At 52.5% G+C, this 22,908-nt stretch overlaps 10 protein-coding genes and 1 non-coding gene across 11 annotated transcripts; 7 read left to right on the top strand and 4 right to left on the bottom strand.

The window, feature by feature from the left end:
* The first annotated feature begins 196 nt into the window (after positions 1 to 196).
* SEPMUDRAFT_150465 (uncharacterized protein) lies at positions 197 to 1,057 on the top strand. The gene has a single exon (XM_016906194.1). The coding sequence runs from the start codon at positions 427 to 429 to the stop codon at positions 847 to 849; it is 423 nt and encodes a 140-aa protein (XP_016759687.1). The 5' UTR covers positions 197 to 426; the 3' UTR covers positions 850 to 1,057.
* A 568-nt stretch (positions 1,058 to 1,625) lies between these two features.
* SEPMUDRAFT_150464 (uncharacterized protein) lies at positions 1,626 to 3,137 on the bottom strand. Its single transcript, XM_016906193.1, has one exon. It carries the CDS (start codon positions 2,760 to 2,762, stop codon positions 1,860 to 1,862), a length of 903 nt encoding a protein of 300 aa, XP_016759686.1. The 5' UTR covers positions 2,763 to 3,137; the 3' UTR covers positions 1,626 to 1,859.
* Positions 3,138 to 3,345: 208 nt separating this feature from the next.
* Positions 3,346 to 5,084, top strand: SEPMUDRAFT_127074 (kinase-like protein). Its single transcript, XM_016902119.1, has 4 exons — positions 3,346 to 3,654; positions 3,706 to 3,971; positions 4,021 to 4,241; positions 4,302 to 5,084. Exons 1-4 carry the CDS (start codon positions 3,557 to 3,559, stop codon positions 4,674 to 4,676), a joined length of 960 nt encoding a protein of 319 aa, XP_016759685.1. The 5' UTR covers positions 3,346 to 3,556; the 3' UTR covers positions 4,677 to 5,084.
* Positions 5,085 to 5,163: 79 nt separating this feature from the next.
* SEPMUDRAFT_t49 lies at positions 5,164 to 5,254 on the top strand. The gene has a single exon. It is a non-coding gene; the product is annotated as a tRNA-Arg (tRNA).
* Positions 5,255 to 7,802: 2,548 nt separating this feature from the next.
* SEPMUDRAFT_109617 (uncharacterized protein) lies at positions 7,803 to 9,297 on the top strand (the record flags this gene model as incomplete). Its single annotated transcript, XM_016900792.1, has 5 exons — positions 7,803 to 7,837; positions 8,218 to 8,229; positions 8,250 to 8,374; positions 8,443 to 8,573; positions 8,734 to 9,297. 5 exons carry the CDS (start codon positions 7,803 to 7,805, stop codon positions 9,295 to 9,297), a joined length of 867 nt encoding a protein of 288 aa, XP_016759684.1.
* On the top strand, positions 8,845 to 12,397 carry SEPMUDRAFT_150462 (uncharacterized protein). Its single transcript, XM_016906192.1, has 2 exons — positions 8,845 to 9,594; positions 9,660 to 12,397. Exon 2 carries the CDS (start codon positions 9,709 to 9,711, stop codon positions 11,203 to 11,205), a length of 1,497 nt encoding a protein of 498 aa, XP_016759683.1. The 5' UTR covers positions 8,845 to 9,594; positions 9,660 to 9,708; the 3' UTR covers positions 11,206 to 12,397.
* Positions 12,398 to 12,949: 552 nt separating this feature from the next.
* On the top strand, positions 12,950 to 13,487 carry SEPMUDRAFT_150461 (uncharacterized protein). Its single transcript, XM_016906191.1, has one exon. The coding sequence runs from the start codon at positions 13,027 to 13,029 to the stop codon at positions 13,285 to 13,287; it is 261 nt and encodes an 86-aa protein (XP_016759682.1). The 5' UTR covers positions 12,950 to 13,026; the 3' UTR covers positions 13,288 to 13,487.
* Positions 13,488 to 13,651: 164 nt separating this feature from the next.
* SEPMUDRAFT_150460 (AA_permease-domain-containing protein) lies at positions 13,652 to 16,207 on the bottom strand. Its single transcript, XM_016906190.1, has 7 exons — positions 15,958 to 16,207; positions 15,663 to 15,860; positions 15,552 to 15,565; positions 15,324 to 15,499; positions 14,948 to 15,147; positions 14,280 to 14,819; positions 13,652 to 14,209 (listed from the first exon to the last, which is right to left on the bottom strand). Exons 1-7 carry the CDS (start codon positions 16,152 to 16,154, stop codon positions 13,780 to 13,782), a joined length of 1,755 nt encoding a protein of 584 aa, XP_016759681.1. The 5' UTR covers positions 16,155 to 16,207; the 3' UTR covers positions 13,652 to 13,779.
* Positions 16,208 to 17,408: 1,201 nt separating this feature from the next.
* Positions 17,409 to 18,320, bottom strand: SEPMUDRAFT_109613 (uncharacterized protein; the record flags this gene model as incomplete). The annotated part of the gene is made up of 1 exon (XM_016900791.1): positions 17,409 to 18,320. One exon carries the CDS (start codon positions 18,318 to 18,320, stop codon positions 17,409 to 17,411), a length of 912 nt encoding a protein of 303 aa, XP_016759680.1.
* A 1,285-nt stretch (positions 18,321 to 19,605) lies between these two features.
* On the bottom strand, positions 19,606 to 21,719 carry SEPMUDRAFT_150459 (Phosphoacetylglucosamine mutase). Its single transcript, XM_016906189.1, has one exon. It carries the CDS (start codon positions 21,536 to 21,538, stop codon positions 19,874 to 19,876), a length of 1,665 nt encoding a protein of 554 aa, XP_016759679.1. The 5' UTR covers positions 21,539 to 21,719; the 3' UTR covers positions 19,606 to 19,873.
* A 363-nt stretch (positions 21,720 to 22,082) lies between these two features.
* SEPMUDRAFT_165031 (uncharacterized protein) lies at positions 22,083 to 22,832 on the top strand (the record flags this gene model as incomplete). The annotated part of the gene is made up of 1 exon (XM_016908146.1): positions 22,083 to 22,832. The coding sequence occupies one exon, from the start codon at positions 22,083 to 22,085 to the stop codon at positions 22,704 to 22,706; it is 624 nt and encodes a 207-aa protein (XP_016759678.1). The 3' UTR covers positions 22,707 to 22,832.
* Between the last annotated feature and the right edge of the window lie 76 nt (positions 22,833 to 22,908).

Here is a 22,908-nt window from a genome sequence, read left to right as displayed (position 1 = left end):
GTTGGTGCTCGGCGTCAAGTCTTTGCATATGCATACGCTTGCGATCGTAGAAGATTAAGCAGAACTGATCTGCGGCATGCAGTGTGTGTGGGTGTGTGGGTGGGTGGGTGTAGGTGTTGCATAGTCGATGCTGGGGTAAAGCGGTATGTACCTTATACTTTGAATGATGATAGCAGACTGACTGATCCGTGGGAGGAGAAATACTTCGAATGCACACTTGTTATATTACCTTACTTAGGTAATGGGCATGAGAATGCTGGGTAGCTTTCACAGCCGTACCGTCCAAAAACTACCGCCTGAAGCTGCGGTAGCAGATGCCTGCTCTCCTCGATCGAACGGTCTGCGGGATGTGGCCCCCGAGAGTCAGCTGGCCTGATATTTCTCGCTGCAGTGGTTCATCGGTCCTGCGTGGCTGATAGTGCTGCGATGTCAGTGGGCTTCATGAGAATACCCACACTAGAGGTTTGGAGTGAAGAATGCGGCCTCAGGTCCACATGCAATCCAATGCCGATGCTTCATACCAGCCAGGTATTACATGTGGCTATTGCGGCTCACCAGATTCGGGCGATCATCACAGAGAAAGTACAGTCGACTCTCAGCCGCCCTACACGACGATTGACAGGCTCTCAGCCTCTCCTGATGCCGATGGATGTGCTAGTCTTGCTCACTTTGCGATGGAGGCGCACTGATAGATGCCATAGGAAGTCATGTTTCGCGCTTGATGGACTCGAGTCCCAGTGGGCAATGCATAGCGCGATCTTTCGCCCAAGGCACTCTGGATACGTTCCCTCGCAGTCCGGGCACTCAGTGCAAATTTCATATCTTGAAGCGCAGAAGGCACGTGCATAATTTTGCCACTGAGCGAAAGAGGTAGAGGAGGCTTTAATTACGTTCGCTTCCAGTAGCAGGACAACGTCCACGCCTTGGACAACAACGTCGTATCGCACTGGGAAAACCCCGAAAGCGCGGCGGAGATGATGAAAAGAGTCGCCATGAACAGTAAAGAGTCGGAGGACGAAACCCATAGAATTAAAAGATACCTTGAGGTGACCATAACACCAGACAAACTGCCCCATGTGGTGACGAAATGCTTCAGCAAGATATACTAAAGCGTTGTGCTGATGAACCCAAGGCCGAGCTGCTGCATATCGGTCTCGGCGAGGTACACGCTTGAATATCATAGAGGACATTCATTTGAGACTGTCTCTTGAGGGACCTTACCGTAAAGGTAGGTAGGCCTACAAGCTGCACATCAGGTATCGCTGCCATGGATGACTAGGAGAGCGCCCAACTCACCGTCCCTCCGCTCGCTACATACTTACCTCGCGCTGCGCTGACAATTCGTATACCTTGCCAAACCCGCCAAACCTCCGCTATACATGTAGGCGTAGAGTCCGTTTCGCTGACCTTTACCGCGCTAAACTCGCCGAATGCCACATCAGTCGAAATCTGCTTCTTTTCTTCGTGAAAGCTGTGTTCGAGGGCATTCTCGCAAGGTCTTGGATATCAACAGAATAAGATAGAATGGAGCCAGCGGAATGCATGCAACGAAGGAGGCTGGTCTGAAAAATTTCGTTCGGCATTACTGTATGTGGAATTATCTACTGCAATCTGTCTGTTGTCATCTCTCCAAATCTCTTACATTGCAGGTCAGACGCCATCTCCATATTCAACAAGATTCAGACTCCGCTGAACGTCCGTCACTTCTCTGGATCCCACTGACAAAGGAGTGCTGCTGCTGCTTGGCTTCATTCAAGCTCATAAGTTATTTTTCCCCAAACCAACCAGCCACTCAACGCCAAACGCAATGCTTTTGTATACACGATTCTTCCTCTGCGCCTCCATCTTCGAAGCAATCACTACCATAGTCCAGCCACGCCAGTAAACCAGCCAAATGTGATGACAGTCACACTAACCATGCCGAGCAAGGCTAGCCACGTCTGCTTCTCCAATGTGGAAGCAGCATTGCAGGTCGCGCAGACATAGTCGGACATGGGCGTGTAAGGTTGGGGCGAGTACATGCCAAAGGTGAATTGGTTATACGGAGCCAGGTAGCCGGCCTTGGCCTGGTCGGTGACTTCACCTGCGGCATCATGCACGATGAGAGTGTAGGTCTCAGTGAGCAAAGGCACAGTGGCACTCGCTTGAAAGGCACCGGTGTCCCACGTGAAACTCTGCGTCTCCTCCACCGTCACGTTGGTGGCCAGAGTGTATGTTTCTTGGTTCTTGCTGCACGACGCAAGGATGTCGATGGCTGAAGGGGTGATGGAGAGCGAGGTGTAGTTCCAGGCAAAGGTGATGTAATCCTGGATCTTGTAGTACTTGGTCGTGAGGGCGTTGGGTGTGATCATGGAGACACCGCCCGCGGGCAGTCGTGCATCGAATGTCTTGGTGGTGGCAGTTCCGCCTGCTTTTTTGGTGCCAGTCTGCCTCGCAGTGCCTGTCCTCGTGCCACCTGAGCTGGTGTTGTCCGAGTTGTCTGAGTTATCCGAATTGTCCGAGTCGCTAGTCGCTTTCGCATCGTTGGTGGTATTGTTGTCGTCGTCGTTGTTTGTCCGGGTCGGTCTGGGAGCCGTCGTCGCTGTGTTGCCCTGGTCGCCGGTGAAGGAGAGATCGAATGAGCTTTGGACATTATCATCATCTTGCCGTCGCAGGAGAGGTTCGGCGCCGTTCAAGGCCTCGATGGGTGCCCATCCCGCGCGGGAGGCGGTGCAGGCCGAGGATAGGCAGAGCACTGATGCCAGCACCGACGAAGGCCGCATGGTGATGGAGCGATGTGTGTGGGTGTGAGATGCTTTTGAGCTGATGTTACGCTGCTCGCAAGCAGTCTATCCGCGGTGCAGGGTGCTCACAGCTGGAGGTGCTGCGTGAGTCGGTCTCGATGGTGTTGGCGGTGGTGGTGGTGTGAGTGTGGTGGTGTCTCTCGGCCGCGTGTCGCCTCGTTCTGGGCCGCTCAACGGTCAGATCGGTCGTGCGTTGCGTGTGCGTATTGCGTTTCCGGAGATCGGCTCCTTCGGCAGGCGAGGGTGAGGGTGGGTTCAAGCGAGTGTATGCCACGAATGGTATCTGTCTGTCGGCGAGCCAAGGTATTGCAATCGAAGCGAGTGTTGGGAAGGGGGAGAAAGGTAGGAGGTAAGGTAATGAAAAGGGTGAATTCAGATGGAAGACAGAATGTTCCCTTCTCCTTCGTCTTCGCCCAAACAAGCCAAGACGCTTCTCCTGCTGCAAGCTAATGTACTTCTATTTCGGGCACTAGCAGCGGAGTGGTGGTGGCGATCAACAACTCTAACCTGTCACGTCTCGTATTCATATACCACTTATACACTACCACCTACTTACACAGTAAAATGCCAAGTTGAACGACTTCTACCACGCTCAGAGTCGCATGCCTTTGCTAAGATGGCCCATAACTGCTCCAATGCCTTGGCTTTACGTATGCCCGTCCAAGCTTGTCATGGCTGGCTCGAGTACATGTAAAAATGCCCTCCGAAACCATTTTGGCGCCAGCTCTCCATTTGCAAGACATTGGCGGGTAGACTGCAGGGTAATTTCGACTATGGCAAGAAGTGTTGTCGGAAAATCAGGGCGGATCTATACGCTCCAAGAGACTATTCAGGACATGGGACGGCCGCTGTCATGCGTCTTCCGTGCGAGGTGAGGCCTTCGCCAACACTGCGAGAACAACGCACTGACTTCGGTCTTTAGTGATGGCACGAACGAGTTCATCTTAAAAGAGGTTCCGCAGGACTGGAACGCACGTCTGCAGATCTACAACCTCATCGGCAGCAGTCCTTTCGTACGCAACCTGGTTGACACTGTCCCGGAGCGGAAAATCTTCGTTTTCGACCACCTTCAAACAAACCTCTTACAACTTGCTCAGAAGGATCTCCCCCAATCGACAATGAAGCACATTTTGAAATGCACGCTCTCCGGCATCGCTGCGATGCATGAGAAAGACATCATTCATAACGGTAGCAGGACTCGCGTACCGATCGGGTTCTTGAGCTAACCCTGCGGCAGATATAAAGGCCAATAATATCATGGTTCAGATGACACCACCTGAGTCTGAATGGAAGATTGCGAAAGTCCAAGTAGTGGATCTCGAGGATTCGGCTCATCTTCGCGGTCCAGAATCAGCTGTCATAGGTGCGCAGGTCGGTAACATCATGTGGCGGAGTCCAGAGGCTCACGCCATGGGGCCTATCCGTAAACCGTCAGACATCTTCTCCTTTGGTCTCGTTGTAAGCTTGATATCTGTATTGGCATTGATCACATGGAGTTCCGGTCTGACGATGTTATAGTGTATTTACGCAATGACCCAGATACTGCCATTCGCAGTGGACGAGTCTGAGCTGCCGGAAGGAATCGATCCTTTAGCCGTTGTCCTCGAGCTTCAAATTTCCTACTTCGCAGAAGTGGATGATTTGAATGCATTTCTACGATACTTGGGCGATAAGCCCGAGTGGGTCGAAATCTTCCAAGCAGTGGCGAGCGCATTCGCTGGAGATCAGCCTAGAAGGCCGTTCCGACTCTGGGAAGGAATAGACGTGGATCAAGCAGATTCGTTCAGAAGTCTCATTCTCGGATTAACGAATTTTGATCCGGCAAAGAGATTGACGGCGCAGCAGGCTCTAGAACATGAGTGGTTCAAAGATGACATGATTCCCCAAAGTTGATATTGTCCCAACGACCCTGGTCTTTGGCTTCACGCAGATCACACATTGTTTCTGTCGACGTGGTGGCGTTACTCTTGGCAGGATTGGATGGGAGATTTCAACGGACGCCGAAGACACTTCGTGACAAGCTAGCTGCGATGGTAGGGGAGAAGCGGCAATAAAGTGAGAGGAGAATATCGACATGTCGCTATAGACCATTTGGATCACGAACACCTTACAGTCGGGACGGCAACGGCACATGAGGTGACTGATTTGAACATCCGTCCAGTGAATTATGCGGCATGCGCCAAGTATTTGATTCTGGTGAATCAGGCGTCGCCAGCGGACTTGCGGGCTCCCTTAGGGACACTTTCACAATGTATTGTTTCTAGAAGGCGCATGACCCGGCGAGGCTGATCTGTAAACAACTGAGGGACATAATCAAGCAACGCTTCGCGCTGAGTCAACTTGCATGGATTCTCGAGATCTAAGACTACCACCGCAAGCAGGTTTCGTGGCCTAATGGTAAGGCGTTGCTTTCCGGTTATCTCCATTTCATAGCCTGGCAAAGATTATGGGTTCGAGTCCCATCGGAATCGGTGAGCCTACGGGTTTTCGTTTTGCCTTTTTAATGCTTCCGTGGTATGTTGTGAGGCCTGAGGGATCAACTACATGCAGTATTATCTGCGGTCGAGGTACAAAGTAATAAGTGCAGGTTCTCGGCCTAAGGCGCTTATAGAGAGCCCCACAACATCATCTTTTTATGCCTCGTCGGAGCTTGTCGAAGGACCGGAGACATGGATATGAGGAGTCCGAGCGAGAGAAGGTATTCCATCAGACACCCGAGAAGGAAGGTACCAGGTAGCCACATGTGGATCTGTGCATTAATCTCCGGGCAGTCATCAGATACAATTTTGTACCAGGTGGGAATCCCACAACAAACAAGATAACAAGTACAAATGCAGTTGAACATGTCTTAGAATACGTGGATCGATGGGATTATCTACCTCCGTATCTTCCTGGCTACATCACATACCTCCAACCTACTAGCCTTACTAGGTACCTACCGTACATAGGTACTTAGGTACGCACGTTCTGCGTCACTGATATATACTTGCTCACCGTTTGTAATCCCAATTGTGTACGGTAATGTAACGTGCACAGAATTCCTGGGCAATATAAGTCAAGCGCTAGGAGGTAGGTAGGAGCCGAAATGCCAACACGAACCACACCAGTTTCAACCATCATCGCAAGCGTTTCCAGAGCCTCTCGTCAGGCAACGATGGACGATAAATTCAAATGTGACACAGTATATTATTATTGACTCACATGGCACACCATTTTGACCTCGGCTTCCAAGGCATCTTCTAGGGATTGGTGGACGCATGTGCTATATAGGAGGGAGGTAGGTATAATTTCATCTTTTCTGCCACATGCTCACACAACGTGACGAAAAGCTACATGGATCGGCTTTGCTTCTGCCTTTGGGGTGGCGACCATGTCTTTGCTATGCTCGACGGACTCGCCAAGTACAGCGCTGCGCCCCTACTACCTATGTAAGCCACAGCTGCCAGAGGCCGGCGTTAGGTAGGAGGTATGACCGATGGTGGAGTGGCACTCCTGCCACTCCACCCCAGACAACGGCTTCCATCCATCTCGTCGGCATCCATTTCTGGTCGCTCGACACCAACTTGTCTTTGGTTGAGATGGCGGACGGGTACAGTAGTGTTCGCTTCTAGGTTCACTTCAGCGGCACGAGAAGAAATTGCCTTGGGCGGAGACATACGAAGGAGAGCAGATCGGAAGTGCTTGGCCTAATCTATCAATGTTATCGAGCTGCGGGAAGCTGCTGCTGCTGCTGCTGTGCACAGAATGAGAGAACAATGGTCGGTAGGTAGGTAGGTCGGTAATATGGATCTGCTGTCTCCGAGACACGATTGTGGCTTGCGACAAACCAGCCACGCGACTGTATTACCTGCTGCACGGCGATACTGCTACTTGCATGCTTGGCGCAAGAAAGAATGCACCGAGGGATGCGGCCAGGCTGCGCAGTCCGAAAGGATCGGTTGTAAATAGCCTGCCTGCTACAAGTACAGCCTGTACAGGCATTATTTCGACGCTGACGTCTTTGGTGAATACTGTAACCGTGGATGTCTGATTGGCAGCGCTCGGAAGTGGCCACGGTCACAGCCGACTCGAAAATTGGCGGTACGAGCGAATGATTCTGAGAAAACGAGTGGGATCTGGGAACACTTGTGACTTGAAAAATTGAGAGGTGTCTGTGGTGTGGGCGGAAAAACTTTATGACCACATGATTATTGTGATACTGTACCTCCTATATGTTTATGCAAGACAGGAGGTACAGGTAGCCGCCACGTGTCACAGCGAATAATCTCGCAAGCCGAAGTGCCGGATTAGGGGGAGGGAATGCGACAGGTACACTTGTAGCTGTACCGTATACTCATCATACAGATCGTACACATCACCAACGATTGATGTGAAAATGCCGCTCGTAAAGCGGCTGTAGGTATTTCTGCAGTGGCGGGGTTTGGAGTGAGGATCCTGCGGATGCTTGCGGCGCGATAAGCGGTTGTACCTACCTTACCTTACACGTAGGAGGTAAGGTATGGTACAGGACAGGTAGGTATGATGTGGAAGAAGTACATGTACATCACGGAGTTTCCACGTGTATTTGTGGCGTAGAAGACCGATCCCTCCCTACCTGTATCTATGTACCACGTAAAAGCAAAGCCGTAGGTGATGACGATGACCCTACCTAGTACCTCCTAGGCAGGCTGCATTCCTGCGATCGCGTTCTGTGCGTGCGGTACCGGTGATAGGTACTGGGTAGGTACTGGTCAAGTAGGTAGGTAGGTAGCTGTGAGTCAAGTGAAGATCTCTGAGGAGATTATTAGGTATTCATCAAAGGGAGAGGGCAGGTGAACAGAACATGCAGCGTGTTCCAGTGACGGCCATGGTTCGGTGCTGATGTGGTGATCAGTCCGTGAGGCGTGCACGAAACGCAGCAGGTGGCCGGTGGTTGCATAGGTAGCCCAGGATCGATGACGGGCGCACTGGCATAAAAAAAAGCGATGCGAGTGGCTCAGTGGACAGCTCAGTGGACAAGTGGAAGTGGGAAGTGGAAAGATGAGACGGGGCCAGTCAAAACTCGCGGGATTCGAGTGAGATCCAGTTGGTGGAGCGACGGGAGCGAGGGATGGAGCGTTGGGTCATGACGAGATGTTCTAGTGCTTGGCAGGCGTCAGGAGATGACGAGAGCTGAGCAACACTGCAAGAAGGGAAAACGAGAAAGAAAAAAAGGAAAAAAAAAAAAGAACACACACACCCCCAAAAAAAGGCTCTCGTCGACCGACCAGTGAGCACTCTCGTCGACAGGCCGGCGGACCAAGGCCTTTGCCACGAAGCCGCGTCGCCGCGTGCCGGGAGTAGTAGAGTGGAGTGAAGTATGATCAGGGTTTTCCTACCACCACGAGAGTCTACGACCATTCAGGCCTCCGTGTTACTACTAATACACTGATGACTACTCTACTGTACAGTACAGGTTGCAGGTTAGGTACTTGTACTAACCTACAGGTACTTGTCCGACTTGCGCGTTGCCGGTCTGGTGATATCCCCTACCTCCTACCTCTTACCTCCTACCTCCTACATCCTACCTCCGACCTCCGACCTCCGTCACAGAAGAGGCGAGGCGAGACGAGGTGAGGCGAGGCGAGGCGGAGGAGGGTGCCAGTCACTCACTCTCTGGTGTGGTAGTCAGTCTGTGTAGGTATACAATATGGACAAAATGAACATAATAATAATAATAATCATAATGAACCCCACTCGCCTCCACTGCGACCATGGACTGACATTCCTCTGTGCCGTGGATGGATGGACGTTGCCCGTTGCAGGTTCAAGGTTTCATCGTCACGAGTGCACTGAGACTGAGTGGATGATTTTAGTTGGGAAAAAGCTTCAAGCCTCAGGCGTCCACTGAGCCCACCTGCAGCGGCTGGGCAAACAGCAATTTCCAACGTTTTTGTCTCGCGACTTTTCCCGTTTAGTCGCTCCTGCCTAGCGCGCTTTCTCCCGTGCACCGACCGAGCTGGAGCCAGCGAAACTCACTAAACTTCCTCTCCCCTTGTCCTTGGGAGACGCTTTCGCTCATTTGTTTCTTCGCTCTCTCGCGCTCACTCACTTTCTCACTACTCTTCCATCTCCGACTTCACCCATCTCTCATCCTCCTCCTCCTCCGCCTCCGACCTCCCTCTCGCCCGCCCTCCCTCCCAACCCTCCACATCACACTGCCGGCCACAGTGTGCGTGTGTGTGTCCTCGCCTCGACAATCCCCTCTTCTCTCGTCTGTCCAGCAGTGTGTCTGTTCGTCGGCACGCCCACTTCTGCGACCGCTGTTGCGCTGCGACTCCGCCACGTCGACGCCCTCACGCCAGCGTTACGAGCGCACACGACCACTACACGCATCTCAGTCTCTGCCGTCGCTGCTGGACTGAGATTACTGTGGACACGTCAGATCGGATACGGCTCGGCTCTGAACTCGCGCATTCCATCGACCGGCTTCCGCGATTGCTTCACTGCGCCCATTCACCTACGCTTCACTCTTTCACCACGACAACAGGACTGAACTATTCACTTGGCTTCCTTTCCTGCTGGCTCTACACCATATAATACTTTCTGGAACACATCACACTACATTTGCAACACTCATCTTCCGCCGCTTCTGACAAGGAGCTGAGTTACGATTGATTTTTGGGGAACACGCATACAAACACTCGGGGTCACACATCAGCCGCATACCACAACAACGAGTCCTCTCGGAATAGTCATTTCGGTCGACTTCGCATGGTACGAGGCCAATAAGCTTGCACCGCTCTCGTCGGTGCCTGGTCTTGGTCGGTGCGCTTGAAGGAAGAAAGACACGGCACGTACTCTGTTCACTGATACCATACACTGTCCTCGTGGCATCGGCAACTAACATCTACACAGGTCGTACTTACGCACCGGGTCTTTGCTTTAGTCACTGCTGTTTGCAAATATGCCAGGCTATTATCAGCGCCCTATGGGCGGGCAACTGCCACTGACTCCACCAGACTCCGGCTCTGGATATGGATACAGCAACATGCACTACACTGAGGATCCCTATGCACAAGCTCAGAGCCAGTGCAGTCATGACGGCTCCTACGAATACCAGTCCCAGAGCTACATGCAACCAGCGGTCGCGCCTGCGCCACCGACATTCCAGCACCAGCCCAATAACTACCAGAACACCACCAGTCTCCCTCCGATTTCGAACTTCTACGCACCGATTGGGGCCCCGATCTTGCCACCGCTGCGGATCAACGACCGGTTGTCCTTCACCGACGACTATCAACAACGGCTTCAGCAGCAAGAACAGCAGAACCAAAGAGCGCGAGATCAGCAACGCCAGGTTGTGAAAGAGGAGAAGGCTACCGGCGGTGTCTCTGCTCATCTCGATTATGAAATGGAGAACATGACGGATTTTGTGTGTCAGGCGGTGACTTCCATGTATGCCTACCACCTCTCCCCCGTCAGCTTGGCTGATATTGACATGACACGAAGCTTTCAACTTCGACAGCCGACTTCACCGCAGTTCCGCAAATGGGTACATCAAGTTCTCTCGGCGACGCGCCTGCCAGCAGCAACGATCCTGCTCAGCTTGTACTACCTCAATGATCGTATGAGCAGATTTCCTACTACTGTCAAGGGTGGTGACAACGAGATCTACCGATTGCTCGCAGTGGCATTGATCCTGGGCAGCAAATTTCTCGACGACAACACCTTTATCAACAGATCTTGGTCCGACGTCACTGCCATTAAAGTCGTCGAACTCAACAAGCTGGAGGCATTCTGGCTGGAGCTGCTGGAGTGGCGTTTGCACATTGATCCGTCTGACGAAACTGTCGCCGGCAACAGTTTCAAGTCCTGGTCGTCGGCATGGGAGAATCACATGCATGAGAAGGCGATTGAGAAGTCGGCCAAGCTGCTTCCCGCTCGCTTGTCGCCCCTGGATACGAACTTGCATCCACATGCACCGACGAACGCGAGTCGCGATCGATACTCACCGTACCCATCGCCATACACTGCCTCGTCCAACCGGTCATTTGAGCAGCCACAGTCACTGTCGTCACTGTCTGCTCGCTCTTCGCAATTCTCCACGCCTTACAGCTCGGCCGATCCCTGGGCGCCGAGCTCACGCAAGGTCGATGATTACTACCAGCAGCCGCCACGATATGAATCATTTGCTGCCGCGGCCGAGGCCGGAGAAGTCAACCGCCGTGCGGCGGCTGCTGCTGCCGCCGCCGCTGAGGACCAGGCACGTCAGTCAACCTATCAGTACCCATCAACTTTGCACCAGTCATACTACCACACGCCAGCGTACACTTCCGGCTGGGATACTGGTTCTTGGAGCAACCATCGGTACGACTGCAGCTGCCAGTCCTGTGCGTATTCGCAACATTGGCGAAACTACCCAATGAACTCGAGCTACGCAACACAGCCTGTCATGGGCTAATCCATCGCACATATGACACAAGGCTTAAGTGCGACGCCCAAATTGTCTTTGCGCACTTTTGCACCTTACTTGGAGCTTCTTTTTGCAGCGTTCTCGCCTCCTCAAAAAAGCTGGATCCATCTCGGGATCCCATCGTTTTCGAAGACTTATGTGATGTTCTTCCTGCACAACAATTTTCAGTACTCTGGCGTTTTTTGCTTCCTTTACTGTTGCTACAATACGATCTGCGGCTCGATCCTTGGCACTCATGATCGAGAATCCACGACAACCCCTCACACAATTCCACATGGAGGGCGGTTTTCTAGATCTGGATCGCGCAGGTGTGGACACCCTCGAAATCGTCCACGCCTTTCACACCTTTTACACGTTTGCTCGCATTAGACTTGCTGGGGCGGACATGTTCTGCATCCTTCAGCGGCAAACGATTTTCACGTTTTTTTTTTTCATCACGCAGCATGGGCATTGAATCGGAGAGGAGACAACGGGGATCCTTTTTTTTTGTTACTATTACTCGAACCACAGCATGGCGTTATGAAAAGGGAAGGACGGTATCAAAATGACATTGGCTTTGGCTTCGGGGACAGGGCAACACGCGAGCGATTGCTTTACTGTTTTTCTATGACGTTCTGATGCATATGGTGGTTCAGGAGAGAGCGGTGAATCCGGGAGAGGGTGACAGGAGGGACGTTACTGCCGCACAATGCGAGTTCTACGTTTGCCGCTAGATGGTATCACTTTTCCGGGGCGCGAAATGCGACAATCGTCTTTACGACCGCGAGGGAGAGAAATGGTTACGGCAAGATCAATCATCTTGCAGAATAGAAGACAACTTGAGTTTTAATGGAGTAGTCTGGCCTATGCATCTATGGCTTTGTTCCTTATCAGTGGCAGCACCGCACACATTGTCACCGATCACGAGCTAATATTGTCAGGTTTGATACAAGAACAACAACATCTGCACGTGTGGTCATGTCCTTCACCCTGTCACGGCTATATAAGTCGTGGCGTGCGATGGTAGAGAATAAGCAAGCGTGAGGAGATGGAATAGGAAGAATGTTGAAAACGGAAGAGGACCTTCATCTCTGGATGAATTCCACTTCACTTTTGCTGGGCTCATCTTCCGCAGCTACGGTCGTAGCGCCCGCAACGCTCAATCCTCACTTTGGGTGCGAAGGTAGTGAGGTCGTTATCGCATGCATGATGCCAGAAAAGACGAGGTAGGCAGCAGCTTCATAGTTCAGGTAGCTTCTCAAAACGTCTACGACCTTCCATGTTGACGACAACAACAACAACAACAACAACAACAGGAAGAATAACATTCACCTCAATTGACGCTGGCACTACAACGACACGGTGAGTTAGCCCTATCCGCACGCCTTTGCACACTTCCATGGCTGACACTCTACACAGATGGCGCAATCAACCACGTCAGCCGCCATTACAGGCAATGTTGCCACCGCCGCCGATCGAGTCCTCTCCATTGTGGAGTTGTTGGAAAACATCCTCATTCACGTCGACTACGAATCTCTACTCGAGTGCAACAAGGTCAACAAAACATTCCGCGCCACTATCGCCGCCTCGACCCATTTGACAGCGTATATGATGCTCGACATTACACGTGTCGACAAGACTTTCAGCTGTCCTCTCTACGACGACGAAGCTATGGCCCGCATCCTCCATCCCTTCGCCATCGTCATCAGTGGTCCAATTGTTGGGACGCGCAAAGGAATCTGTTGGTCCAGTCTGCTCGATTTGCTCGGTCCACGCGCTGACCGTAGTGTGAGTAGTGACCGAAGTCTTGAAATCTATTTGGCAGAGGACATGGACAACGACTGGGTGGAGCTGGGGTGCCGGAGGAGCCTGAAAGGCAACGAGGACCTCGACACCACGCCTTGCACGCGACTGGGTGACTGGCGCGGTGTGAGCATTCGCAACCTTCGAGCGGTGCAATTCCCGTGCCAGGCAGACGATCATCTTCATACTCTCTTAGCTTCCGAGAAGCACGATATCACTTTGGGAGAGGCCACGGATTTCGCTATAGACACTCTGAGGAAATGTTGGGCTCGCCAGTGTGCAGAATGAGGCAAAGGAGGCTGGGTCTTTGAAGTAACATTCAAGCGGAGGATGCAGTTGCGGTGAGATGACTCTGCAGTGAGGAGGCGGCGAAGACGTCAAGGGGGACCATATTATATGCAACCGAGCAGAGCTGAAGACGAAAAGAAGCAGTTTTCTGGTCTTGAGCGAACTACCTAAGGTAGGCAGGCAGGCTGAGTAATACGTAATACTTTAGGACGGAGACATGGCTTTTTTCGAGGGCTGCCAAGAACGTCCCGTCCGCTCTCGCTTTGCTGACTCAGCATTTCGACGTGACTTTGCAACCATATACCTATACCTTGATACCAGGTATGTTGGCATTTTGAGGAGGTATTGTACATGAGATAGGTAGATGGGAACATTTTCGGAACGTGGTTCGTCTCATCTATGCAGTATATACAAGAAACGTTTGCACCCACGCCGCAAGTTTTCTGCTTCTTCTGCTTCTACTTCTGCTTCTTCTGCTTCTTCTTCTGTCGTTTAGAAAAAGGCCTTCAGAGGAGCCTTGACATAGTCCATGGCACCCTTCTTCTTCTCCCCGTGCATCTCATCGATACTCGCCCGTCTCACTTCCGGTGTCACCTCGACGCCGCTAATCGTCGTCTTCTGTTCTTCTCTCATGCCCGTGTACAGATCGATGTCCTTGATGGCAACCCACATGCGACGATGCGATGGGTACACAAACCAACTGTAGATTTTCCATCCCAGGTAGAGGGCCAACAGGAACGGTCCGGCAAGGTAGGCTTGGAAGAAGGCTTCCGCGTCGAGGGAGGTGCCCCCTACAGGGAACAGAGCGACGTAGAATTGGGCTACGAGAGCGCAGATGTTGATGAGGAGGCAGAGGTATGAGCCGTAGACTCCAAAGGCGGCCCGGAAGGGGAGTTCATCGAGAGAGTGGCCGTTTGCTTTCCTATGGAAGGGAACAAGAAACGTTAGAATACGGCCCAAATTTTCGTGGGAGACAAAAAGAAACAGCTTACCAGGCATGACGGAAACGGATGTGAGCAAGTGCAACACTGCCGTAAATGAAGAGAATCGAAAGACCAGACAAGGCCAAGAGCCAGTTGAAGATGTCTCCTCCGTTCTTGGCCAAGTTGATGAATGCCAAGCAGCCAAAGAGTAATTGCATGATGACGACGACGAGAGGACGTCCCTGCTTGTCGACGTATGCAAACAGCTTTGGGCCCATGCCATTGCTGGCCAGAGCCTGGATGGTACGAGTGGAGCCGAAAGTGCACGAGTTGGCGACACTCATGACGGAGATGAGAATGACAGCGTTGAAGATTCCAGGAAGGACCTTGATACCGGCCAGCTGAATGGCAATGACAAAGGGCGAGCGACGCGAAGTCGGCCCATCTCCCGAGTACAGAGGGCTGTTTGCAGGCACAATCAGTCCAATCAGGAGAAGGTTGACAATGTAGAAGATGGCAATTCGCCAAATGGTCTGGTTCGATGCGCGTGGGACTTCCTTGCGAGGATTAACCGTTTCTGCTGCTGCCAGCCCTGTCAATTCTGTTCCGCTGATCTGGAGTCAGTATTCATATCATAAAATGTATGTTTAGATATAATAGGATTGAAAGGCGTACGCTGCAAAAAAAGTCAGCACACATCAAACTTCAGCCCTAGAGCATAATCTGGACAATACGAACTGTATGCGAATGCGGCAGTAACAAAGACAGAGCAGAATCCTTGAAATCCGTTTAGAAAGGCGCTGTAGGGAGCATGCCAGTACTCTCCGCCGATGTAGCCTCGGTCGTCTGTGGGGACACCACCAGTGTTGATGATGATGCCGAGAATCATGAAGCCGATACACGCGAGGATCTTGATGAGGGAGAGCACGAATTCGACCTGTTCACATCCTGTCAGTCTCTGCTGCTTGTTCTTGTGTCTTTGCTCTTTGCTTTTTGTTTTTTCATCCCCCCCCCCTTTTTTTTCTCTTTCCTTTTTGGGAGATTTTGCTCTTTCCCCTTTCGGTCCCCCTCGACTCCTCCTTGCTCATGCAACGACAGACCATTCACACTCACCTCTCCATAACCCCCGACACCGAAGAATTGAATAGCAACCAGAGCAACCAACAAGGGCACAATCCAGGCGCTGTTGTTGATACCTTCAGAGCCCGGCCAATAGTGGATGATGTTGCAGGCGGCGGAGATTTCGAATGGAAGCACGGTCAACCAGCTGATTGCATATTGCCACCCGCCTATTATCTAGTTAATGTTGGGAACGTCTTCTGCAGCGCTTTGTATACGAACAAGCAAAGCCCCAGCTACGTAGTCATCCGTTCGTCAGCAAATCAGTCTTTTGTCATCTCCCGCCGTCTCCGCGTGGTCGAGATATTATGATTATTGTGGATGTTCACTTACCTAGGGTCCACGAATCTGACAATGTACATTGTGAAGGCGCCGTTGATGGGGTACATGACGGCCAATTCGGCCAAGGCCTGCATCATCAGGTAGACCATCAAACCCACAATGATGAAACCGAGAAGCACAGAAGCAGGGCCACCGGTTTGGAAGGCGGTACCAGAGCCGACAAACAGACCTGCACCGATTGCGCCTCCGCTGTGATTGTGGTGTTAGTATCGTCGTCGCATAGGTCAAGTCGGGTCGAGTCGAGTCGAGTCAATTCGAGTCCTCCGGGTCCCCGGGCCACACTCACATGGCAATCATTTGCATGTGTCTGCCCTTGAGACTGCGGTGCAGCGCATTCTGATCGGCGTGGATGATTTGTTGATTCTCTGCATCAAGACTGAATTGGCGGCCGCGGACATGGTCGGCGAGGGAGGCTGGACGCGCCGGGTTGCTGCTGAACTGCTGCTTCTCGCCAATGTCGAGGGACTCGCGTTGGAGGCTCATGTTGGCGTCGCAGCCAGGCGCGTGTGAGGGCGGGAGAGGAGGAGGAGGAGGAGGAGGAGTTCTGAGAAGAAGAAGTAGAAGAAGAGGAGAAAGAAGAGGAAGGCAGCAGGTGAAGGTGAAGAAGAAGAAAAACAAGCTTAGCCAGTCGTTATCTCTCTTGCTCTCACCTGCGCGCTCTCGACCAAGGCAAACGGCAAAGGAATGTAACGTAACGGCTTGGTCGCACACAAGCTCGATAGCTTATCTAGCCGAGGACGCCTTCACTTGCACTAGCGGGGCTGGGCCACGAGCAGGACTAACCATTCGCGGAGTAGTGTTGAGCCGTCGTGCAGGAAGTGCAGTAAAAGAAAGTTGGAGATGGGGTTGGGAGGCGGATGAGAGGCTGAGATGCTGATTGCACACCCTTGTCCTTCTGGAATCCTTCCAGAAAACCACCTTTTCCTTGTTCACTGTACCCCCTATGCTTCCATGCAGGGACACTGGCAGGGCTGTTTACTTTCACTTTCACTGTCTCCCTCACTCTCCCTCACTCTCCCTCACTCTCTCCCTCTCCCTCTGTCTCACTCACCCTCACCCTCACCCTCACCCTCATCCTCCCCACCCTCTCCATCTGCACTCGATTCATCCACATGCCTGATCACGCCACCATCATCGCCCCTTTCTTTGTTCCTAATGCGAGGCCCCCCCGTGATGCAGTGCCCCCCGTGTGCAAGTCTAGGTATCGCCATCGTATTGCACCGATGGAATGGTTAGCTGGCGGATTGGCTGTCTGGTGAGCTGATTGGCTGTTTGGCTGATTGGCGGGCGGACTGAATCAAGGGCTGGACTCTAGTCTCTCCCGCATTTGCCCGCGTGCGCACGTGCTGTCTGTGTCAGTCTGCTCTGGCCTCATCCACCGGGCAGTGGGCAGTCACAGGCAGTGGGCAAAGTGGGCATTCTCTTCTCTGACCGACCTCCGACCATACACACTCTTGCTGTAGCCGCGCCCCATCCTGGCGCCCACGAGGACCTCTCGCGCACTCCGCGTACTATGACTGTCTAGTGTCGACCTTACTGCGACTACGGTATGTACTACTGTATGTGCTTCGCCGCCTTCTCCGTCCGTCATCACACACACACCCACACACACGCACACACACACTCCCTCTCACCGGACAATCGGACATCAACTTCCCTCCTGGGAAGCACAGCCGCGCGAGTCACATATGCCCTGGATCCCTTGGACGCTCGGATCATTCATCCTTCCGCTCCCTCTTAGCCTCTTCCTACGCTCTGCACATACAACATCAACTTCGGCCCGACACCAACCGCGAGGCGCATGCCCTCCTCGTATACATCCATCATCCATACACAGGACAGCGTGGGTGCGTGTCGGCGTGTCGCAATCATCGTGTGATCAACGGCGCGCGTCGCGCGGGCGGACGGACGGACGGGCGGGCGGGTGGGTGGGATGGGTGAGATGAGCCTGATGAGGCAGCCATCTATCATACACCCATGGAAGTAGATGGTCTCTTCGCCGATGGATAATTGAGTGGAGTACACGTGACTGGAATCTTTAGGATGAAAGTGAGAGTGAAGTGGTAAGGTGCCTACAGGTAAGGTAGGTCGTTCCAGCTCTGGGGCCAAGAAATGTACAAGCATTCTGTAACAAGATGCTGCAAGAATGCCCAAGACATTCTTGGTTTCTCTTCGCCAAAACTGCCAACGCTTGGAGAGAGCTCGGCAAATTCGTGAGAACGTCGCCCTGGACACGGATGCCGCATTGCCTATACTAGCAGGTAGCGGTGCAATATCGGCACCTGTCATCACATACACATGCATGCCGATGGATGTAGGATGCGAATATCGCGCTGGATGGAGCGCGCTGCCCAAACATGAATCCTCGCCTCCCTGTACCGTTGGGAGGAGGATTCTGGACAGTATGCATCTTGCAAGAGTTGGCGAGGTGGACTGGATCGCCCGGGACAGGTGGTCCTCTTCTTCATCATCATCATCATCATCATCATCATCATCCAACGGCATAGCCGACAGTGCTGCTGGCCAGTATAAAAAAGCGCATAGCAGATTGGACCAGCCCGCAAATCGACATGGACTGCCTGCCTGCCTGTCTGTTATAGAGGGTAGAGGGATCTCAGCATCGCGCTCGATTCCGGTGCCGCAAACCATGACGCCGTCTCCGTGAACACGGCCTATGATATCAGCAGCTGTCTTGCATTCCAATGTGAGATGCAAATGTAAACTGGACGGAAAGCTACCCAGAACGAATTGTCGCCAGCCTGTACTGCATCCAAGATCCGGCCTTTGTATGTCTGGTATAGGATGATGGCATGTATCCTGGTGTCGTCTCCAAATGCGAATTCGTTTGGAGATTGGACCAAATGTTGTACGGGCATGCTTGTACAGGAACCGGAGAATAGCCCACCTGCACACTTGACGCTCGTCTTGAATACCTACCTGGTAATGTCGCAGTTGAGAGAACATGACTGCAATCATCCAACACCTAGAACGGGCAGTCTGTTCTGCAATGAATCGGATCCCTTTGGTGCTGTGGCCCTCGTCGTTAACTATCACCCATTAGGTAGTCCGGCTGGTGCTGCTTACCTAGGTACCTTACCTAGGTATACAGTGTTTTGGATTTTGGAATTGGATCAAGTCTGCTAACAAATTCGTCCCTCTCCGAAGTGTTTAGGGTTAGGGTTAGGGTTATCCCCCTCCAAAGACAAGACGCTGGAATCAGGAATCATGAATCAGGAAATGGATGTGCCTAGGAAAAAGATGGAGAGGGAGATGGAGATGCCGATAAGATACACCTACTACCTCGCACGCACACACCTACGCACGCGTGCGAAATTGGCCGACGTCCTGTACCACCAACGGGAAAGCCCGTAGGCCATATTACACGATGACAGAAATGGGTATACCTAGTAATACACCCGGAAACTGGGGGCACTCCGCGAGTACGAGGAGCCTAAGGTATCTTGGAATAGTATCGCACTCTGGTCACTGGCGATACGGTCTTCACCTGTGTATAAGGTAGGGTAGATTTGGCCGCGAGGTGCATGACTTGTATCAAAATTCCTTGGACAATAATATTATTACACTACAACAGTACAACTGAAAAGAAACGAGCTCATACCCGGACAGAACGGCTTACGTATATAGAAGGGTTTTTCGCAAGTACTATTCTGTGCGTTATCCGAACGGACAGCGACGACGACGGCGGACTTCTCGGTGACAACGATGAAGAAGACGACGACACCGACACGAACTTATTCGGATATAAGAGAAAGGCAGCGGACGATAGTTGAACCAGGACCCTCTTAAGAAGGCGGAGAGAGCGCTAGGCCAGGACGGTTCGAGCACCAGCAAGGGTAAGTAAATAGCAATCCAGGAGGAAATATGAGGACGATGGGATCTTTTGAGGGTGAGGGTACTCGCGAGTATTGTTATAGAATCAACTTCTCGACTCCCTTAACATTTAGCCTACGCGTCGGTTTCTTGTGACAACTCTACTTGCACTCTGCTGTGAACTTTTGTTATAGATCCCCAGGCCATGAACCTCAATCCAAGGACTCTAGAGACCGACCTGAACGCTCCAAATAATCACCGAAGATCTTCTCCTACTCCTTCTCCTCCTCGCCTGCCCATGCATTCACTCCAACTCTCGCCCGTTTCTTCCATTGCTCACTCAGCCTGTCAATCCTTTTGGTGAAAAACATCTAGTTATCATTCTTGTTGACCACCAAGCTCGCCACGCTCGCCACCATGTGATCAACATCATACGCCTCTCGAGCCTCGCCATAGATCCGCACCGCATCCTCTGTTCCTGATGCCCGCACAAAACATCGCCCATTCGAGTACTTGGCCACTTCGGCATCAATCTTTTCTTGCAGCCCTTCGGGACACTGCAATTTCTGCTCAGCTGTGCCAGGTACCGTCTTGAATCTTGATCGGTCCGCTACCACTTGCTTGGCGAGCTTGTTCGGCATGTCAGTATACGTGGCCAGCCACTCCTTGACACTCCAGTTCTTGTGCGCAAGGATTGTCTCGACGAGTAAAAAGTCGGAAATGGCGTCTCCAACCGTCTGGTTGATAACTTCTGTCAGCCCTCTGAGGATTTCGAGATTCTCAAGTTGAGCCGGAGATTGAGGCTCTTGCTTGTGTATGGTGCGGAGAGCGTCGGTGCCAAAGAGGACGGTGCCATGGCCGTTTGCTTCAAAGTATACGCCGATATCATAGCGTGCCGCTTCGTGGTGGAGATGCTTGACGCCGGTGGGGGTAAAGGCGGATTTGAGCTTCAATGTTTCCGAAATGTATTTCGATGATGCCCCGTTCGCATAGGCCGTCTGCACGACTCCGATCTTAATCTTATCAGCCAGGCCGGACTTCTCGACGAGTTCCCCCAGGAAAGAGGCTGCGAGGGTTGCGATGCGGTCCCCGTCCAGAAGTCGGAATATCTTCCCTTCTTCAACGAAGTAGTAGACAATACGATCTGCATCACCATCGAAAGAGGCCCATCGATCGAAGGGCTTGCCTGTGAAGCCGAGGGGCACTTTTTGTGATGTTTTGACAAAATCAGCCCCAGAATCCTTGTTGAGCAGCTTGTCATCCTCGATGCGGTCATTCACGATGGAGATGTGGAGCCCCGTCTCGCTCTCGGAAGGTAGATGCTTCATCAGCTCTTTCAGCTTCGGCGCACCCACACCGTTGGCACAATCTACAGTCACTGGGCTGGATGCCTTGGTGTACTTCATAACCGTCGCAAAGGCAGCGGCCAACTTCTTGTAGTACCCCTCTTCGGAAATCTCGCCATATGGATTGGGATCCTTTGCAGTATTGGTCGCCCGCACGAGGTAATGCAGTTGTGGTGTGGTCAAGATGCCAAAGTCCTTCGCATCTACCTTGGTCGCCTTCAGCCCTGCCTGAACAGCCTTGACCAGCCGCACACCCGACGGTCTCGTATCGCGTCCATACACCACATGGGCTGCCTTCTCCACATCAATGTCGAACTGCTGTACAATCTGCGCATATGCTCGCATCGTCTCTTCCGGTGTCTTTCCGTTCACAATGTGTGTAGCCCACTTCTCCCACTCTTGCTCCAGCATTTCCCCCATGGGGTCCACGAGCTTGACGCCGTTGTCCTCTGCGGGGTTGTGAGAGGCGGTGATCATGATGCCGATGGTCTGGCCATTCAGCTTCCTCGAGCGGAGACCGGCCAGCAGTCCCATGCCGTACATGACATGATCGAGGAGGTCGCCTCTGGTGCGGAAGCCCGCAGTGCCGTAGGCGAAGTCGCCATACTTCTCGGGGCGGGGGAAGTGGTCTACGCTTTCGACAATGGCCTTGGCCAAATCGCCATTGGTGTCGAATGCGCCGGGAGCCATGTTGTTGATTGTACTAGAGGAGACGGGGGAGAGGAAGTAGCTTTCTATGGGAGGTTCGACAGGAGGGAATCGAGAGTCGGCGTGCTTGTAGTCCTAGTCGTAGTCCTTTGACGTTTCAGCACAGATGCAGTGATGCCCTTGGAAGGTCGGTTTATGGAGATGGTACATGTATAGGATCGCGAGAGAGAGAGAGAGAGAGGCTGTGTCGGAAGAAAGAGACCCAAATAAGCAGACGAGCCAGGCCCAGGCTATGTTGTGCTATGCTACATGTACCTTATACTGTCTGTACCTAAAACAACCTGAAACTGACGGCAGCAGGAGCTACGTCACTTGGCGCAACGGCCCGTCCTCCGAGGAATGCGCTCCGCGTCTTGGCTTTCCCGACTCCAAGTGGAAAGTCGCGACTTTGTCAGGATCATTGGATGTGAGGCCAGTGAAGTGAAGTGAAGGGAAGGGAACGGAAGGGAACCAACATACATCAACAAACACCACATCGCCCATCATGTCTCTCCTCCGCACAATCACACATCTCCCGCGATCATCAATGAGACCGACAGCATCCACAATAACAACAACAGCAACAATCACAGCAAGCCTGCCATGGACCGCAAGAGCAGCAACGCGCAACACCCTCACACCACAGACCAGACCCCAAGTCCAACAACGATTACAATCTCCCTCCACCCGCTCCTTCTCCAGCACGCCCTCGCATCAAAAGAAACCCACCATACACCGCGACACCCGAGTGACCCTCATCCGCTACTTCCTCCACCACCCTCTCACCCCTCGGCCTCTCCGATTCTCGCGCACACGCTTCCTCCGCCACTGGACCATTCATCGCGCGTGGATGCGGTACCAAGACTCCCTGCGCAAGAAACGCGAATGGGAGCTCGAACGACAGTACAATTCCATGGCTCGCGCGTGTGAAGCACTGCGATTGATTGATGGAGACGGATTGACGGCGGAGGAGAAGATCAAGTATGGACAGACGGCCGCACAGCCTGGTGGACAGGGTGCAGAGGAGGATGGGACGAGGAGTCGCGAGGGGAGATTGTACAGGATTGCCATGTTGAAGGATGATATCTGGAAGGGTGTTCCTATTGAGTATGCGAGAATTCAGACCGAGACGCCCGCGAAGGAAGGGTGGAATCATGGGTGGACGAGGTAAAAAATCTTCTTCGTTTTCCTTGCCATTACCAAAAGGATTGTATTTGTGCGAGAGAGAGGGAGGGAGGGAGGGAGAGGGAGAGAGAGAGAGAGAGAGAGAGAGAGAGAGAGAGAGAGAGAGAGAGAGAGAGAGAGAGAGAAAGTAAGCTTCAAGTCCTACGATGTTTCAAGATACTTGTATGCTGCTGCTGCTATATCTCATG

The sequence above is a fragment of the Sphaerulina musiva genome (assembly GCF_000320565.1).
Source record: "Sphaerulina musiva SO2202 unplaced genomic scaffold SEPMUscaffold_7, whole genome shotgun sequence".
NCBI lineage: Eukaryota > Fungi > Ascomycota > Dothideomycetes > Mycosphaerellales > Mycosphaerellaceae > Sphaerulina > Sphaerulina musiva.
The sequence above is the reverse complement of the archived record's forward strand: the minus strand, read 5'-3'. Positions and strand labels throughout refer to the sequence as shown.

Coding starts and splice junctions, on each gene's coding strand:
- SEPMUDRAFT_150465 (XM_016906194.1), top strand. CDS start 427: ATGTCAGTGGGCTTCATGAGAATACCCACACTAGAGGTTTGGAGTGAA.
- SEPMUDRAFT_150464 (XM_016906193.1), bottom strand. CDS start 2,762: ATGCGGCCTTCGTCGGTGCTGGCATCAGTGCTCTGCCTATCCTCGGCC.
- SEPMUDRAFT_127074 (XM_016902119.1), top strand. CDS start 3,557: ATGGCAAGAAGTGTTGTCGGAAAATCAGGGCGGATCTATACGCTCCAA. Junction 3,972..4,020: donor GAAAGACATCATTCATAACG/GTAGCAGGACTC, acceptor ACCCTGCGGCAG/ATATAAAGGCCAATAATATC. Junction 4,242..4,301: donor TCTTCTCCTTTGGTCTCGTT/GTAAGCTTGATA, acceptor ACGATGTTATAG/TGTATTTACGCAATGACCCA.
- SEPMUDRAFT_150462 (XM_016906192.1), top strand. CDS start 9,709: ATGCCAGGCTATTATCAGCGCCCTATGGGCGGGCAACTGCCACTGACT.
- SEPMUDRAFT_150461 (XM_016906191.1), top strand. CDS start 13,027: ATGGACAACGACTGGGTGGAGCTGGGGTGCCGGAGGAGCCTGAAAGGC.
- SEPMUDRAFT_150460 (XM_016906190.1), bottom strand. CDS start 16,154: ATGAGCCTCCAACGCGAGTCCCTCGACATTGGCGAGAAGCAGCAGTTC. Junction 15,861..15,957: donor CACATGCAAATGATTGCCAT/GTGAGTGTGGCC, acceptor CCACAATCACAG/CGGAGGCGCAATCGGTGCAG. Junction 15,148..15,323: donor GTGTCGGGGGTTATGGAGAG/GTGAGTGTGAAT, acceptor GGATGTGAACAG/GTCGAATTCGTGCTCTCCCT.
- SEPMUDRAFT_150459 (XM_016906189.1), bottom strand. CDS start 21,538: ATGGCTCCCGGCGCATTCGACACCAATGGCGATTTGGCCAAGGCCATT.